At 43.6% G+C, this 18203-nt stretch overlaps 1 protein-coding gene across 8 annotated transcripts in view; it reads left to right on the forward strand.

Annotated features, from left to right (window-relative positions):
* The window catches only part of PHC2 (polyhomeotic homolog 2), a 162408-nt gene extending 146868 nt beyond the window's left edge, over window positions 1-15540 (forward strand). For all 8 annotated transcript variants that reach the window (XM_075605806.1, XM_075605804.1, XM_075605803.1 and 5 more), the window contains 4 exons: window positions 584-698; window positions 8433-8574; window positions 9019-9313; window positions 11947-15540. In XM_075605806.1, the coding sequence (XP_075461921.1) occupies window positions 584-698; window positions 8433-8574; window positions 9019-9313; window positions 11947-12101 (707 nt within the window). In that variant the 3' untranslated portion in view covers window positions 12102-15540. The remainder of the gene's footprint in view (window positions 1-583; window positions 699-8432; window positions 8575-9018; window positions 9314-11946) is intronic.
* The last annotated feature ends 2663 nt before the right edge of the window (window positions 15541-18203 follow it).

An 18203-nucleotide genomic window follows, 5' to 3' on the forward strand; every position in this document is an offset into this window, starting at 1 on the left:
ACCCCTTGTGCTGAAGCTGGGATATCCTGAAAACCTGACCTGTTGGGGGGGGGGGAGGGGGGTCGGTCCTTGGGGAGTGGAGTTGAGCACCCCTGCCTTAGAGCTGAACCTCCCTTTCAGCTCCGGGTACCCTCCAGTTCCTGAAATGCTAACGAGTAATGTTACTAGTATTACTTATTAAAGGTGATTTTTAAATGGCCGCCCAATAGAATGCCACAACTGATGCTGCAGCCTGTTGGCCTGAGACTTGGCAGCCATTTTGTTTCCCCTGTGAGATTTAAACCTGGTAAATTCACTGGTAAGTATCTCTGGAACCAGAGGGTCCCCGGGGCTGAAAAATTGTGTTTTGACTCGAAGGGACACCTGGTTACCACCCTATATATAATAAATACAATTTAATAGATGCCAGTATTTCATAAAGATATGTCTAATGTCATTCCACTTATTATTGTATGTTCCAATAAAACGTATAACCCCATTACTAGACATTATTAACTAATTTAAGGTAGAGCGGTTGATATATTTGTTTTGTGTAATATACAAAACCAGCCATAAAACTAAATGTTGTGTTTTGACTCTTTAGAATCCAAAGATGAGGGTAATCCTCCAAAACTTAAGTGTGAGCTCTGCGGACGAGTGGACTTTGAGTACAAGTTTAAACGCTCAAAGAGGTTTTGTTCTATGGCATGTGCTAAAAGGTAAATATAAGCGCACGGGTTACCTGCTCCTCCCTGGAATTGCTAAGGGAGTGTGTGAGTTATTGTGCAATACCGGTTTACAAACGTCTATAACAAATTAAGATTTAAAAAAAAAATGCCAAAGTTGTAAGGTAACTGATTTATTTGACACTTTTTATAAACCTTTGCCAAGGAAGTGAGCACGTGCAAACATGTTCAATGGAAAGAGCTCTAAGAATGTTTCTAGTTGTAATATCACAATAATAATAATAATACCCTTAAAACTGTTCAAGATAAACGCAACTTCTCCTCCTCGTCCTTGAATCTTTGGGAGAGACTATTAGGCCGGGATTATAGTGGCGGCGCGTTGTCCAATGAGCGCGCGCAACCAATGCGTCCAGGCGTGTGATTTTTGAAATTGTTCTTGCCGCTTCACGTGAGCGGTTCAGCCAATGAGGGCGAACCGCTCCCGTGACGCCACACCTCCCGCTGCCTGCAGTGTAGGTTTCGCCTGCGCGCACACCGGGCAATATAATCGCAGCCTTACGTCGAGAGTCTGAACTCCATTATTGGGTGCTGTGGGGGGTAAAAACACGAGGAATTTTATTTGTATACATGAGGGGGTGGTATTGGATACAGTTAAAGGACCCAGTTTTAATATGCTGCGACGTGGTCGTCCCCATGTTTGGGCAAAATGTAAGCATTACTCCAGTGAAAAGAGCTTCAATCTCCCAAAGCAAGGAGGAGATCGCTTGACAGCATATTGAAAAAGGGACCCGAGACCTAGCAGGTCACCCTAAGATTGCCTGCCGTTGGGGCGTCTCTGGGCAGCATATGCCTGTGAAACATAGGCCGCGTGGAGGAGTGCACGTGCTGCGCAATCAAAGATCAAAATGCCTTGAGGCTATGATCGCAGCCATAGGGCTGTTATATAGTGGCCGTGCGCGCGCGGCACTTATAATTGGCTGTGGTTAGTCAGCCTTTCCATAATGAGTGTGGAGCCGGAAGATAGGGAAAAGAAAGATTTTGGTGTGTGCGTGTGCGTGTGCGTGTGCGTGTGTCTCAAAGTTGAATAAATAAAAATAATTTTTATTGTGCAACATATTTTTTTTATTTTAAAATATTATTTAATACATTAACTCACATATATATCTACACACACGCTAGGACAAGCCATAGACTGCGCGCGTGGGCGAAGAATCAGACCAATTTGATTCTGTGGCGCGACGGCCAGATCACGTGAGCGGTTCACCCAATGAGGGCAAACCAGCTCCGTGACGTCACGGCCACGCCCCCCCCCATGACACGTCGCGTCTACTCGGGCCACAAATCGCTGCAGCTAAAGCGCAAGTCACGTGCACGGCCGTCCATGGATCCAGCCTACGTTGTGCACATTACGGTTTCTTAGCACTGTCTGCTTTGTCTGTGAGATGCAGCTCTATTCACTTTCTTTTAATTCATCATAGCAGTGGGCAACATAGAGTTAATTTTTCCTCCAGCTGATTTTGAAAGGGAAAAAAAATATTTCATGCAAGCGAGCTCCAGCTATAAAATGAAACCAGAGAAAAAACGGGGGAAGGGCCCCCAAGCTGATGCTACAAATGCTGCGATGTCCACATATAGAATAAACAAATATAATATCAAAAGCCGGTAAGCATAAATGATGAGCAAGTGGCCCGTAAAAATAGCCAATGATGTGTGAAGCCGGTACAGCCACCACCTCACCTGGACTCCGTCGGGATGGCCCTCAAGCCGGCTCGTTGGTTCTCACCCCCAATTGGACGGAACTCAGAAGGAGCTGCCCCTCCTGCCTTGGACTGCGGGGATGGCCACCCGGGATGCAAAAACCAGCTGGTAATGGTAGAGACCTGTGTGAACAGCGCCTCCAGCTATCTCACCGGGTGCCTGCGAATCCTCCCGCGGGAAGCGCGTCAGAGTTTTTTTTAGTTTGTGTGTTTGTCCATTTGGCTAATATGCCCAATAAATAGTTATTTTTTTGCCTCCAGCCCTTTGCCTTTTTGCGGTGCTCTACCTTCCACCCCCTTTTTACCTTCCAGCTATAAAAGGGCCCTCATTCCAGCTGCAGGTGGTCTTTCTGTCCTGGCGTGCTGAGGTGTAGGTTTTATTTTCCATTGGGCGCTTACCTGATTGCTCCTGCCAGCAACTGACCATCGTGAAGTCTCAGCCTCTCCATCTCCTCCTGCAATCTCTTGACAGCAGACGTGACAGGGTTACAAGGCATGGCCCGCCCCTCCTCCAACTGAACACACGTTCCACCAAAGTTCAGGGGGTCAACGGTGGTGCACAATTTTATTATTTATTTTTTTCCCCCTGTACACCCTGTTTAAGGTAGCATTAGGGGCTCTATATCAATAAAAGAAGAATTATATACAGCAGGGGTGCGCAAACTGGGGGGGGCGGGAGATTTTTCTGGGGGGGTGGGCGGTTGCAGAGGCCCTGCGCTCTTCCCCAGGGCATTTAAATGAAATGCCGGGGGATTGCGTGAGGCCTCTGCAACAATAAAACTTACTGGGATTCACTGTGATGTGTGTCCATGGCAACGCGGCGTCAAATGACGCCACAGGGTCATGTGACATGACCCCGGAGCGTCATTTGACACAGCTGCAAGGTAGGAGGGGGGCGCGAGCTCTGGTGCAGACCAGACGGGTGCGCAGCAGTAAAAGTTTGCGCGCCCCTAATGTACAGCATGTGATAAAGCTGCCATGGAAAAAAACAATGTGACGACTGCTTTTAAGCAGCAGGATTGGATCCCTGGGATTTTAGATGGCAAGTTTCTTGGCGTGCATGAAGTCTACAGTCTTCCAGAGCATACAGTCTGCAGTTCTACAGGCAAGAGATCCCACAAAAGGTCCAGATTTTAAATGAGTCAAGATAAGTGTCTGCTGCATCAGACACCCCATGTTCTTTTATTTTTCTCTGGAGACTGTGATCCTCGGGAGCAGGGGGAAGAATTTCCGGTCTTTGAATTAGTAGGACCTCTTAATCAAGGCAACAAGGAAATCATTGGAAATTGAAGTCCAGGGAGAAGAATTAAAAAATGTAAGGAGCCTTGGGGAAAGTAAATGGGGATGTCCATAAAAGTAATAGCACAGACCAGGCCCCCAAGTGTGTGTCCCTTCTAAGTTAGGACCCCAGAAGAAGGCTAATGGAGTCCAACATATCTAAAAGATAGGAAAACGGTATGCCACAGAGGGCCTCAGGAACGAGGGCTCCCTGGTGTCGGAGGATCGGCTTTAATAACTGTGGGTCCGCATTAATATTCCTTATCGGTCTGTATAGAAGTGGCAGTTAGCAGGCCAAATATATTGTAGTCACTTGCAAAGGACCAACCAGGATTCCTGTTTGGGCCAAGTGTAACCGGGTTAATACCAATAATCCTGAAGCAACAAAGTCAATGTACCTACCATTTGAGTGTTGAGGGGGTGTCATGGTAGACCAAGCTTATTAACCCTTTACCATCTGGGTCTTTTGATTGAATACAGCATGAAATAAAATAAATTGTATTTATTCACATTAAGAACACACACAGCTTGAATGACAAAAATATCACGAATAACACTTACTGGAATGGGGTCAAATGAAATGTCCACCGGATGACTCTTGAAGCGGTGTACAATCCTTAGTTACGATGGAATCTTCTTTACATGATGGAACTGATCTCTGATTGGCTGCACGAATCTTTATAGACACACACAGCCTATCCTTATGCTGTGCAGCCAACCACTGCGTGGGAATTACTATTCTCACCTATGGGCACCTAGGTAGCCTGGCAGAAGCTTCAATGTATGCTGCACGCATGTGCCAACTTTGCACTTCAGCCGCTTAGCATACCTAGCCAAGCCTACTTCCCTGGACATCTGTCAGGACAAACTGTTCCTCTCCCCCTCCCACTTAACACACCTTAGCCTGATAGTCCCAGACACAGGAGGACCAAGTCAGCAGTGGTGCTCAGAAGTCTAAATTATGCATTGCTTCCTCCCCGAGGTTTCCTCCTAAGCATTTCAAGCCCAGTATTACACACCCGAAGTGTCATCTCCTGTTCTGGACTGAATGAAGGAGAATCCCCTTCTGTTTGTCAACACAGATAAACTAGGGTAGCTTTAATGCATCAATTTTTTATAATACATTTGCCCACTATGACTCGGGGGAACCCTGTTACCTGACTTATACAGCTGATACATAGCATTACTCTCGCCCCCTTATCCCTGGGGGGAGAGACACAGGCATTTTTAATAAATTTGCAGTATCACCACCCTTGCTGCTTTGCAGAGCTGACATTCTACATTTTAACTTTAAAACCTCAGTAACTCTCCACCTTATCCCTGGTGAGAGATGTACTGAACCCCCACACTGGGTTCTGGGGATTGGGCATATTCCGAGAACCTTTAATGTAATTCAGTTCCCTGCCCGGTTTTACTGTCCTGTCCTGAGTACATGTTTTGGGGTAACCCGCAACAGTGGCCCCCGTCTACCCAAACACACCCTGACAACATTTTACCGTAAAGTCACCCCTGAAACTCACGCCCTGCACATCCCCGCTGGCTGGCACTCTGGGAACAGTAAAACCACATACATCTTTATTATACCAACAGTTATATACCACAATTGGGTTGAAGAGCTGACACTCACAATTCCCCAATATAGCTCAGGGGCACATTTCACACACTGTATTATACATTTTGAGGACTGCAGCCAGCTCTGGACTGCAGAACTGACACTCCACAGTCACCTTTTATGACTCAGGGGCCCCCCAGCTGGGCATAATGCTTTAATTGGTGGCCTGGGAACCCCTTTACCGTCACAGGGGGCACTAATGGAAGCACCGTGTATATGTACATCCAGAGGAAAGCAATCATTTTGTATTTTATTTATTTATTTATTTTGCCACAAACTTGCAGGCAAGCCAAGTTTCTGTGAAATAAGGGCTCATTGTCCTGGGAAAATCTTACTTTCTACAGAAATCGTGAAGAGGGACAAAGTAAGCTTTTTTTTTTGTGCACACAGAACAAGCGGTATCTCCATAGAAAGTAGCCAGACCTACATGAAATGGGGCGAGTCCGGCTGCCAACAGTCGGTCACATTATCAAGGTATATAGCAGTATGGGATCAATCAAGAGATGGGCTCTTGCAATAATAGCATCAAAGCAGCAATAGCATGAAACTTATCATTTGAGAGCACCGCAAAGACGGCAAATTAATCAATTCCAGAGAGCCAAAACAGATCAGAGAAAGACCAGTTCTAATGGAAAATATCGAAGATCTTCTTTTTAAATCGAGTAAATAGAAGTACATTATGATCAAAGAGGGAAAGGAATCTTCTCCAGTGTTTACAGTACAAAAATCATTTGGAGGGATCAGAATCATGCACCTAATTGAAAACCAAAAGATCCAAATGGAATCCCTGACTTGGCTTGTTAAGGCAGTAGAACCTGGGTATTGGATGGCTACCTCAACATACCAATTTGTGCAACATCAAAATATATCTGGTTTGCTATAGGAAAACCGCATTTCCAGTACTAACCGCTTACCTTTGAGCTAACTGTGTCTGAGAATATTCACAAAGGTCTTGGAAACCGTTGATGGCAGAATAAGGGAGATGGGGGGGGGGGGGTGAAGGGAATTCAACTTGATCCATATCTGGTTGACTTCAAGACATTATTGCTGCAATGTCTAAAGTTAGTAAATTAACCTAGAAAGCCAACTTGGTCCCACTCCATTTTATATTCTTTGGAGGATGCATTCAAACCAAAGAATGCAAGGTCAGCCTACCCATATCAATGTATTACAACGACGAACGGGGAATCCAAAAGATTTAATCTTATTATTTACATAGTTTCAGACACCAAATGGGTATCGGGACAGCTTGAGGAAAAGGACCCACCAAGATCGGACAATCCTTATTGTGGCAAAATACATAACCCAGCAAGGTGGGGCAAAAGAGCCTAGAGCTCCAGGCGGAAATGTATCCAATCTTAAAATGGGCAGAAGAAAAGTTTGGAGCATTAACAGCAGTACATAGTCTACAAATCGCAAAGGAATTGGGTTTGCCGCAAATAGAGCTTTATAGCCTCAAATATCAACAAAAAGGGCAAACGTTTTTGGTTCGGAACATTCCATCGTCTAGTATATTGAGTTAGGTGAATTGTTTTAAATTGAGGTTTGCCTTGGCCTATGTTCCCACCACTCCCAGACGTAGAAAAGGGCGTAGAGAGCGAGAGCAAAAGGCATTTATTTCCTGCCTAATTGGCAAAGCGGAGCCTGCTATGCACAGTTGATTAAAGCTATGGAAGTACCGTATCAAATATTAATCACACCAGAGATACTGATGCAGTTCCCACTCAGTTATACCAATCCACATTATCCTGCTTTTAAGAGATTGAGCGGTGCCACCGCAAGTAACTGTCAACCAGACAAGGTAGTTGAGACTTTACCATACACAATGAAACTGTCAACCTCAAAGAGTATTGCACAGTTTTATACTATGGGCCAACACTGTTAGAATTCCGTCAAGAATGGTTGGATATGGGAGTTTGTTTGCGTTCCGTGGTCCAGATCTTGGCTGTGTCAACTCTATTACAAAGTAGCATAGCAACTGAATAGTTGTTCATGCAATTAAAAGACGTTAACTACAAATTCATAAAATTAAGGAAAGGGCACCCCATTGCATTTACCCTTTTATACTGGACACCCTACCGCTAGAACCCTTTTGAACTGCTGAACCAGATCCCGTCCAATGTTGACACTAAAGACCACATTTTTAATTGCAATCCGTTCCGCAAGAAGAATTGGCAAAATGCATGCACTTTCATGTACAGAACAATTCCTAGTTTTCCACCAGGGCAAAGTGGTTTGGGGATGTGTGAAACTCTTTCTGCCTGGAGCAGGATTATCTTATCACCGAAATCTGGAGATTTTCTACCCGAACCCAACAGAGAAATGAGAAGGAAAAGTTTCCTTGGATGTAGTAAGATGCCTGAAGCAATACTTAGTTCAGAACCTCTTCATATTACCAGAAAGATCCAGACCATGCCGCCTCAAAGGGGACAATAACAAGGTGGCTAACAGCCCGTTTTAAGAATGCATATACGAATCGGGAGCAAATTATTCAAGGCACACTCTACAAGAGCAATGGCCATGAGTGCAAGCCTCTCCTTCCAAAGTGTGCAAGGTGGCAGTGGGGCCATCCCTAAACACATTTATAATGTAACCTACAGGCCCCGGTTACGCAAACTTAAACCTCAAAATCCTATAATTGTATAAATCGTCAAGTGAATGTGAAGTGTGGCTTATTTATTGCGTCCCTCCCTTGTTGCTATGTCCCTATGTTGACCACTGCCAGGATGCTCCATCAGGAAAAGGTAACATCTTTGCTTTAAACTCGTTGTATTTTGCTTTTCCTGGAGTCCATTCATGGCGATGGACACGATTTTGTTTGTTCGCCCAAATTTCTGCATTAAATCAAAGTTCTATATTTTTCATCAGGTGGAGGATGTAAGTGAACACCATGGTGACAACTGTCCTGAAAGGACTCCAGGAAAAGAAAATGAGTATAAAGCAAAATGTCCCTTTCCTTCAGTGTACCTTGCACGCTATTGTATGTAAGGATTGTTGTGCTGTTTTGACAGCTGTGCATATTGCAGATGACACTGTAGCTTCTAAGTTAACCTTGAAACACAAGTTGAACATTATTGGGGGTTGGAGATGTTTTAAAATGCCCTCTTCTTTCCCACTCAGGTATAATGTGGGGTGCACCAAAAGGGTGGGACTTTTTCACCCAGACCGCAGCAAGTTGCAGAAAGCAGGGGTCACCAAGCACGCAAGGAGGAGATCACGGAAGGGCAGCCTGCAGAATATGAGTACAGACCTGCAGAAGCAGGTAAGATATGGTAGTGGGCGCAGATGCAAGTGGATAAGGGGTCGAAGTAAATTTAGAAAATTGTGACTAGTCCTTGGAAGATAAACCGCAACTTTGTCTTTAGGGAAGAAAGCGGTTTCATGTCTAACAAGCTGTGTGGGGCAAATGTGACCTCCCTAGATACAATCTATTGGGATCAGAGGTGTGCAATACGGATGCTCTGAGCTTATACAGTACATGGTAATATGAACTCCGATGCTATGAGATCCTTCCTTTTAGTTGAATGGGACTTGGTGAATGGGATAAGGCATATACTGGTAGATTGGATGGAGGTAAGGAAGACTCATCAAGGATCTTAAAATAGAAGATGCAGTGTTTCACGGTGCAATGTACTATTGTGCATGTAGATGAGTGATATCTGCTTGTAGCATAATACAGCGGCCTGTTTATTTATTTTGCACCCAGCTGCCCGGATCCATCACACAGCTTAGCTCTGTGCCTTTGTCGGCTTCTTCTGCACTGAAACACAGCAACAGCCAGGAAGACTCCAGCCAGTGCTCTGATAATTCCAGCTACGAGGAGCCGATGTCCCCCATCTCTGCCAGCTCTTCACTTTCACGTCGGCGGCAAAGTGAGAGGGATCTGGAGCTGCCCGATCTGCATGGTGGAGACCTCCGGGCAATGAATCACAACTTCCTACCCAGCGACCCCACCAAGTGGAACGTAGAAGATGTGTACGAGTTTATCCGGTCCTTGCCAGGTACATAGCTCTGCTCCTTTCTAAATGCAGGGGCACACTCCTTGGGAGGGAATTGCACTAATATTAATATTCACTTTCAGTGGCTTTTATTCTAATCCTAGTAGACATTAGAAGTATTGAAGTAGTTTAGGATGTGTTGAGATTCTAATGTATTTAAAAGGTGTGCTCACTTGCCGGTGTGACACTGTGCTCATTTGCATGTAATTTCCCAGAATCCCTAGCTGCAGTTGGAAGCACTGTTACATAGTAGATGAGGTTGAAAAAAGACATGTCCATCAAGTTCAACCTATGCTAAATTTAGACAACAGATACTTTATCCTATATCTATACTTACTCATTGATCCAGAGGAAGGCAAACAAAAAACCCCAGTGACATATCATCCAATGATATCTCATAAGGGGAAAAATAAATTCCTTCCTGACTCCAAGAATTGGCAATCAGATTACTCCCTGGATCAACATCCTTCCCATGTATACTTATTTGGTATATCACTGTATACCTTTCCCATCTAAAAAGATGTCCAACCTTTTTTTGAACAAATCTATTGTATCTGCCATCACAGTCTCCATGGGTAATGAATTCCACATTTTAACTGCCCTTACTGTGAAGAACCCTTTCCTTTTTGTTGCTGGGGAAATCTCCTTTCCTCCAACCTAAAGAGATGACCCCGTGTCCTCTGTACTGCCCGTGGGATGAATAGTTCTTTTGAAAGCTCCCTGTATTGTCCCTGAATATATTTGTATATAGTTATCATATCCCCTCTTAGACGCCTCTTTTCTAATGTAAGTAAATCTAATTTAGCTAGCCTCTACTCATAAATTAGATTGTCCATCCCCTTTATTAATTTGGTGGCTCTTCTCTCCACTCTCTCTAGTTCCATAATGTATTTTCTTAGGATTGGTGCCCAAAATTGTACTCCATATTCAATGTGTGGTCCTACTAATGCTTTATAAAGGGGCATCATTATATTTACTTCCCTTCCATCCATTGCCTGTTTAATGCAAGATAAGATATTGTTTGCCTCTGCAGCTACTGCATGACTTTGGGCACTATTGCTAAGCCTGCTGTCTACCAGCACTCCTAAATCCTTCTCCATCAAGGATTCCCCCAATTTATCCCCATTTAATTTGTAAGTCGCCTGTTTATTCTTGCTTCCCAAATGCATAACCTTACATTTATCTGTATGCTAAGAGATTGGGAGAAAGTAGTTTTGCAGACCTGCCTGTATGAATGGGCTCCCAAGGGATATTTTGTATTTGCTGTACAATGCATTTAAAGAAGCGATGTAATGAAAATGCAAGTTCCCAGTGTTATTAGTGAAGGCTTCTAAGTGCGCAAACCACTGCCTGCAGTGACCTAGTGGTACAGAAACTCGCAGTGGAAAAGCCTACATTTAAATCCAGTGCGAGCTCCTTTTTATGGCCTTGGGTAAATCACTGAATCCAAGGCATAGAGCAGGTTTACAAAGTTCTTGAGGTTGAGGACATATTTTACTAGTATGCATAAGTATATTAACCCAGAGGCTGGCTTAAAATAAATAAATAACCAGGATAAACAGATTCCTTTCTACTGTGACTTCAATGATTCAGAATATAATTTATTTAAAAAATAAAATACAAATATTTGGCATGTTTCCAGATGTAGCAGGTTCCATTCTATTTCATTTTCACTGCTCATGTTGTGAAGTAGATTAATTATTATTAAAAAAAATTCCCCCTCTACATTGAAAGGTTAAGACGGCATTAATTGTTCAACCCATAAAACTTCCCCCATGTTCCCCACTCTCTGCTCCAATACGAGGTTCTGAACACACTGCAGCAAATTCTGTGACCGCTTTATCTCCATTACGTAGGCCCAGAAAGCTTGTATAGAATAAAAAATAAATTGTAATCCATTTTCTATGAAATTGGCTTGGTTTATAAATATTTAAATCGCCTTCAAAATGAAAATTGTACCTGTAACAAGTGTGGCGTTTTTTTTTTTTTTTTTTTTTTAATAATGTATCCAGAACATTATGTGGATCCTGCCCCACACTTTTATCTATTTTGGCTAAGGATTAACCTCCATAAATGCTCCCTGACAAAAACAAATAAAGGAAACGTTAGGAAGGGCAAGGTCCAACCATGTGTATATTACCGGCTCCACACCAATCCTGTTACAAAGGGGATTCAGTAAAGACCGTATGAAGCCTCCAAACCAACATTTTTAAAGCCTCAAATCTGTGTATTCCGCTCCTGTCCGTACATTTTGAACTCCTGGTGGCACTATGCCATCAAACGGCCTGTCTGCGAATAGTTACGGATATTTCTTACCATGTTGCGTTTTTTTTCTTTTTAAATAAATCTAGCGCTGGCATTTTACACAGCACTGCACATAGATTTTTGCGGGCACACGGAGTCCCTGCCCTGCAGAGCTTACAATCTAATGTCGGCACAGGGATATGGTGACTTGTTCCTTCTCTCCTTATTGTGGAAGCAAACTGGAAATTTGGGGAATTATGGTATATTTAAGACTCGCGTTGATGTGTGTTTCCAGTTTTTGGCTGATCCCCCTCCATTCAGCTTTGACTTTGTGCTGCTGCGAGCACTGTACAGCGCAGACCTGCTCATTTCTCTCTTCTCTGACCACACAGGCTGTCAAGACATCTCAGAGGAGTTCCGAGCCCAGGAGATTGATGGCCAAGCCCTGCTGCTGCTCAAGGAGGACCACCTGATGAGTGCCATGAACATTAAGTTGGGCCCTGCTCTGAAGATCTATGCTAGGATCAGCATGCTGAGGGACTCCTAAACCAACACAGGACTTTCCAACAGGTGGCATAAGAGCATAGCTTTTTGCAAAGTGAATTCAACCCAACATGGCTATGTATTTTTCTCCATCTTCTCTGGGAAGGGACAGTGTCCTACACAAATGTCTTCTGGAGACTTACTGCTGTGGAACAATCAAGAGATCATGATTTTTTTTATTTTAAGGCTAGCTAAGCATGCATATTTCTTGAAAGGCCATGGCATTCGCGGGCCGTTATTGAGGCCGTGGCAAAAATGGAAATTAGATGCGTGAGCGGCCAAAGTTACCTGTTTTGTGTTGATTTTTGTTTTGTTTTTTCCTTCTGGGAGTACAGAGTTTCTTCCTTGATGGTTTCCCTTGTCGCAGTTGGACTTTCTTTTCACCGGATTCATAATTCATCCTATAAGATGTTGTAAACTTTCTCCAACCTCATCCTGAATTAGGAGAACCTCTGATCCAACCAGTGGTCAAAATATGATGGTACTAAGCACCATTAATTCATACTATTACATTTCCTCTTCCTGTTTTTGTTTTTTTTGTTTTTAAAGAAGAAATGCTCTATTTTAAAAAGGACTTGCGTTTTTGTCTTTAGTAGAAATGTACTATGAACACTTTGTACTTAAACAACCTTGCTCCTTTGTTGCAAAAAAATGGAATCCGTTGCATTTAAGCACAGTGCCACTGTTTAATATTTCCATAGAGGTATCTAAGCATCAACACATCATTCCTTAGCTCAAGGCTGCATCAAATGCAAGATATCTCTTCTTATATGTTGGGCAAATAGAAGCCAGTAAGGTTTACAACCCTTTACTCGTATTTTTTATGCAGAATAAGGGGAAGAAAATGATGCATAGACGCAGAACTCTGTATAATATGCATCTCCTATAACTCCTCCTATTGACACTTCCCCAGTTTCCCAAAGCTCCGGTAAGGGCAGCTCGATCTGGCGTTTTACCTGCCATTCTAGACAATGGCATTTAAGGGGTATTGCAGCTTCATTCCACATTATCGGAGCTTGGTGAGTTTCACTAAGAGGCCCTATTGCAAAATGTGTCAGTTTTGCTCCAAAATTGCCTTGATACGCAAAGCTCTGTAATGTTTGATGATCGGGTTCATGGTGTTGTGTGAACTTCTGCCTCTAGTTCAGTGATGGCAAACCTGTGTCACAAAAGCTGTATTATCTTCTCAAAACTCTTCTCTGTCCTGGAGACAGACAAAGGGTTAGGTATGGTGGAATAGGGGAAACGGAGCAGGAGGGTGCTAAAGCCACCTCAATGAGGGTACTAGGTTCAGAATGCATTCTGGGTTTGTCATATTACTATGTACCAGAATCAAAAGCTATCCGGCTAGAAAACAAGGGTAACAAACAGCTCCTGCACACCCCTCATTCAAGGTCACTGGACCCCTCATTCAAAAGGTTTACCGTTCATCGGTAAGGTGTTAAGGATAAGACAGTGTTTTTCAACCGGGGTTCCCCCGAAACGTTTGGGTTCCCCCGGGCATCCCTAAAGGGTTCCGTGCAATTTTCAGTTAATTTGAAAATTGAGATTAGATGCATTGTAAATTCTTCTGTATTTGGTACAGATGCACTATTAGAGAGGGTTGGGGTTCCTTACAATGCATCGGATCTCAGACGCGCTATTAGAGTGGGTTGGGGTTCCTTACAATGCATCTGATCTCAGGCGCGCTATTAGAGAGGGTTGGGGTTACATTGCATCTATTCTCAGACGCGCTGTTAGAGAGGGTTGGGGGTTCCTTAACCCTTCTTGGGTATACATTGGAAGGGCAGCTCTGACAACTTCTAGGCTGAAGTTACATAGTCTGATGACATTGTTGAAACAAGCACTGCTGTAAACTATACAAACTGGGTAATTAGAAGATCATACAAATGCTTCCCTTTTAGAAGTGGTGTACCATGTAACTGACATAAACCCATTTTGCTTTGATGGCATCTCTTGCAATAACAGCTGTACTTCGTGCAAGTGTCAAAATGGTAGGCTCCTTTTTTAATATGAAAAGTCTTTGGCTTTTCTTACCTGCCATTTGTAATTCCCCAACCTTTTATTTGGTTGTGTTAGCAGTCCTAAAGAGGGGATGTTACTCAATGGGCACACCCCCCCCCCCCTAACCCCACTGCACATTAAGGACCTGAATGCCATTGTGGACAGTAGGTTGTGAATCCCGGGCACAACGTTAAACATGCTTAGGCAGACTTCTGAAAGGCTAATGGGCCAAGTTTATTAAAACTTTTCTAATTATTACATACAGCTCAACCCCCTTATAACGCTGTGCTTGGGGTCCAAAGAATCACATCGTGCTATAAGCGGATCGCGTTAGAAGTAATGTACAATTTATGCATTGTACAATAAAGTATTTAAGACACCAATAATCGTGTTGCAAAGTATTCATAAATATGAAAATTGGGGGCCACGCTTGCATCGCGTTATAAGCGGATTCGCGTTGTAACGGATCGCGTTATAACAGGGTTGGGCTGTACTTCACCAATGAGCCAAGTCTTTAATGTCACAAAGATTACCTGCCACGGTATGTATTGCCCTACAAACCTGGCCTGTGGTTAGCCCTTGAGGTCTAAACTGTAGCACCCATAAAATGTGATTTTGTTTCCCCGCTTGATTTAAAGGGCAGTGTTCGCTGGATCTGGGGCTCAATACCCCCGCATCTGCGCGTAAGGAATCTCGCCCTTTAGGGATGCATGGAAGTAGCTTTCTGTTGCCAAACACACTAGTGGGACTTTTTCAAGTTAGAATTTAAAATAAAAAATGGCTAGGAACAATAAAGTTAATCTACTTTTTAAAGTGTCACATTGAGTTCACATTCAATATATTAAGGTCCAGTCCCCCAAAGTATTACCTAAGCAGGTAGTCTGTACTGGTGTGGTTGCTGTAGACCTTTTTGGAGTTTGAGTGGCAATTGGTTAAAGTCACAAGATATTGGGCAATATTTATTAAGCTGTATTTTTCTGTAGGACACCTTCCAGCGCTGGTAGAAACCATACACCCCATTCAAGTCAACGAGCTGTAAGGTGTCCTATAGCATGCTGCTACTTCCTAAATAGGGATCGTTATATTGATACAATTCATAGTGGTGCTCAATGAATGCTCGTCCTATTATAAAAGCTAAAAGAAAAAAATGTCTGTCAATTTCCCACTTAACTGCCTTGGAGAGGGCAGCAATGTGTTGCAGGCCTTGTGATGGAAATAGGTTTGGAAGCTTTGCAAATGAAATAGAGATCCTGGTTTTCTTCTTGGGAGTCACAGCGATGATTCCACTGTCACTTGCAGTTGTCCTGTGTCACAAATGACCTCCAGTCTATTGAGATTCTGTACTAACCCTCCTAGGAGTGCCATTCACTGCACACTGATACTGCTGACAGTGCATCAGTGAGTGGCTGTTTAATGTTAACAGGTGTACCTTATTTGACTCTGCATTCAAATCCTGTTGAATAAGGGCCACAGTCAGAATATATTCAAGATGCTGCTTCTCTGTCAGGAGATGATGGGATTTCCTGAATTTGTGATGCTTTCCCTTATAGCAGGCCTGCACAACTCCAGTCCCCGAGGGCTGCAAACAGGCCAGGTTTTCAGGATATCCCTACTTCACTAATTGAGCCAGCTGTACTGAAGTAGGGATATCCTGAAAACCTGGCCTGTTTGCGGCCCTCAAGGGCTGGAGTTGTGCAGGCCTGCCTTATAGCAATCAGACACAGCTGCCTTTCTCAAGCTGCCAGCCAAACTTGAGAAAGGCAGCGGTGTCTGCCGCCTCGTCGCGTCGTTACTTGACCCAATAAATAGGGGTGTTTTTTTGCAGAAATCCGTTGTGCCCTGCTTCTTAGCTGATTGCTGAAACTTGGAGTGCAGGCAGGGATTCCCTGAACCAGGAGTAGCGGTGGATAGAAGGATCCTTTTCCTTGTTGTTGGAGTGCAGCGATATCTCCTGTTTTAGCTTTTCCTTATAGCAACATCTGTGGTAGATCCATCGTAAATAAAGCTGCTGAGAGGGGGGTTAAAAGTTCCTCTCTTCAGCCACAATCGCTGACCAATGCCAACAGTATTATGGGGCCAGTGTTCACCTTCTAGTATTGAGACATCACAGCATATTAATACTCCTTACATGTGGCAGAATGATCGGGGAGGGGAGTAAACACAGGTGCCTAAAAGAGGCCTTGTGCCTGCTAACTTTGTCAGTACACGCGGGGTCAATAGTTTAACGAAGATGGTGCTTGGTATTCAAACACTGGGGTATTTAATACTGCTGGGGAGGGGAGATGTGTACAGGAGACAGTGGCCAAGGTCTTTGAGCTAATCCCCTCCCGCCCTCCCCAATACTCTGATACTGGGGCTGCCCTCGAGAAGACCGTCCACAAATATTCTCCAAGGAAACCTTGCACATGTGCAGTGTTTAAAGTGCAGGCACGATTTAACCCTTTGGGTGTCCCAAGACACAGCCACTGCCATGGGGGTCTGGCTCTGCCGGGGGCCCCCTCGCGTAGAGGCTGCACCATGCCCGCAGAATTCTCGTTTTTTTTTACGGGCGCCGCAACCTGTTGCGCAGGGTAAATGGAAGACGAAGCCATCTCCTCTTTCTAGCGCGGCTGTGGTCGCCCCTCCGGCACTCAAGGGGTTAATGGCCATGGAATCACGTTGACCACATTTATTGTGGTCGTTATTTTATTGACTAATGCTTGCGAGTTACAGATATATGCACCATGGTCTCTTCTTTTTTTAGTTGAAAATGACAATTCTTTGCTCATCAAGCAATTTGTGTCGCAGGGCCCTCTGTAGGCGTTCAGCTGTGGTTTAAATAGAGGATTTAGACATCAACCTAAAGAATATTGGTCCATACCTTCCACGTTTTATCCCAATTCATTGGCAAGTTCATGAAGTTGTCAATTTTAAGGGGCAAACCCCATTTTTTTTTAATACCTTATCAGTATAACCGACTTCCTTAGTCAGTTTTAATCCGCCATAAACTGATTTTGACCTATTTTGTATATTTTGTGAAGAATTAATGTGTTGCTTTTCTCCAGGTCAGCTGAATGTAAGCATATCCCCTACTTCTGTTTAGCTGTCTGATTTAATGATAACACAAATCGCTTTACAAACCAGGACAAAATACCAACACAAAACAATTTACGTCTGGTTCTGAGGCCTGACAACCATTTACCAGCAAAATTAATGGTTGTAAAAAAAAATAAAAAAACATCCAAAAGTATTTGTTACCATGGGAATGTTAACATAAATTTTATTTACAAAAAAATAAAAAAAAATTATATATATAATATATATATTTTTTTGGGGGGGTGTGTGTGAATCAGCCAGATTTAACCTAGTAAAACACATCCCATTTAAGGTAGGAATGACAAGACGTTGGCACAACAAAAACAGTTTGCCAGCTGCTGTCTGTCAATGCAATAACCATGGGGTGGCCAAGTCCAGTCCTCAGGAGCTACCAACAGGTCAGGTTTTCAGGATATCCCTGCTTCAACACAGTTGTTTTTGTTTCAGTTGCTCAGTTTTTGAGCCACCTGTGCTGAAGCAGGGATATCCTGAACACCTGACCTGTTGGTAGCTCCTGAGGACTGAACTTGGCCCACCCCTGCATTAACCAGAGTTATTACTTCTATTCTGCCCATTAGAGCAGCTCTGCTCCTTGTGCACATTGCACACATTTATAACCGAAGGGGGGGGAGCCCATCTGCGCAGTCTGCTTTCCTATTATTCCTATTATTCTGAATCCGCTTTGCAGTTCTCACCGGAGTCTTCATTTAAACGCCCTTTCTGAATATGCAGCCAATGGTTTTGAGCCTTTTTTGGTGCAAGCTTCGTATCCACTGTCCACGTTCTGCTATTCCCATATCTGCACTGAGCAGCTCTGCACTAATAGCCTCTGTTGTTTGCATCTCGAACAGGTGAAACGGTGCTATTTTGGTGCTATATCATAATACCTTTGCCAGTGTTAACTTGAAAAAATGGTCTTTTCATTTTATTTTTTAATAAACCTGTGGTTAAAGAAAAACGTGTGTTTGTACTTTTTTAATTGGGAGCAGATGGTAGAAGTTCCGCCTAACGCCTCATTTCCAGTGAA

The sequence above is a fragment of the Ascaphus truei genome, chromosome 6, assembly GCF_040206685.1.
Source record: "Ascaphus truei isolate aAscTru1 chromosome 6, aAscTru1.hap1, whole genome shotgun sequence".
NCBI classification, from domain to species: Eukaryota; Metazoa; Chordata; class Amphibia; order Anura; family Ascaphidae; genus Ascaphus; species Ascaphus truei.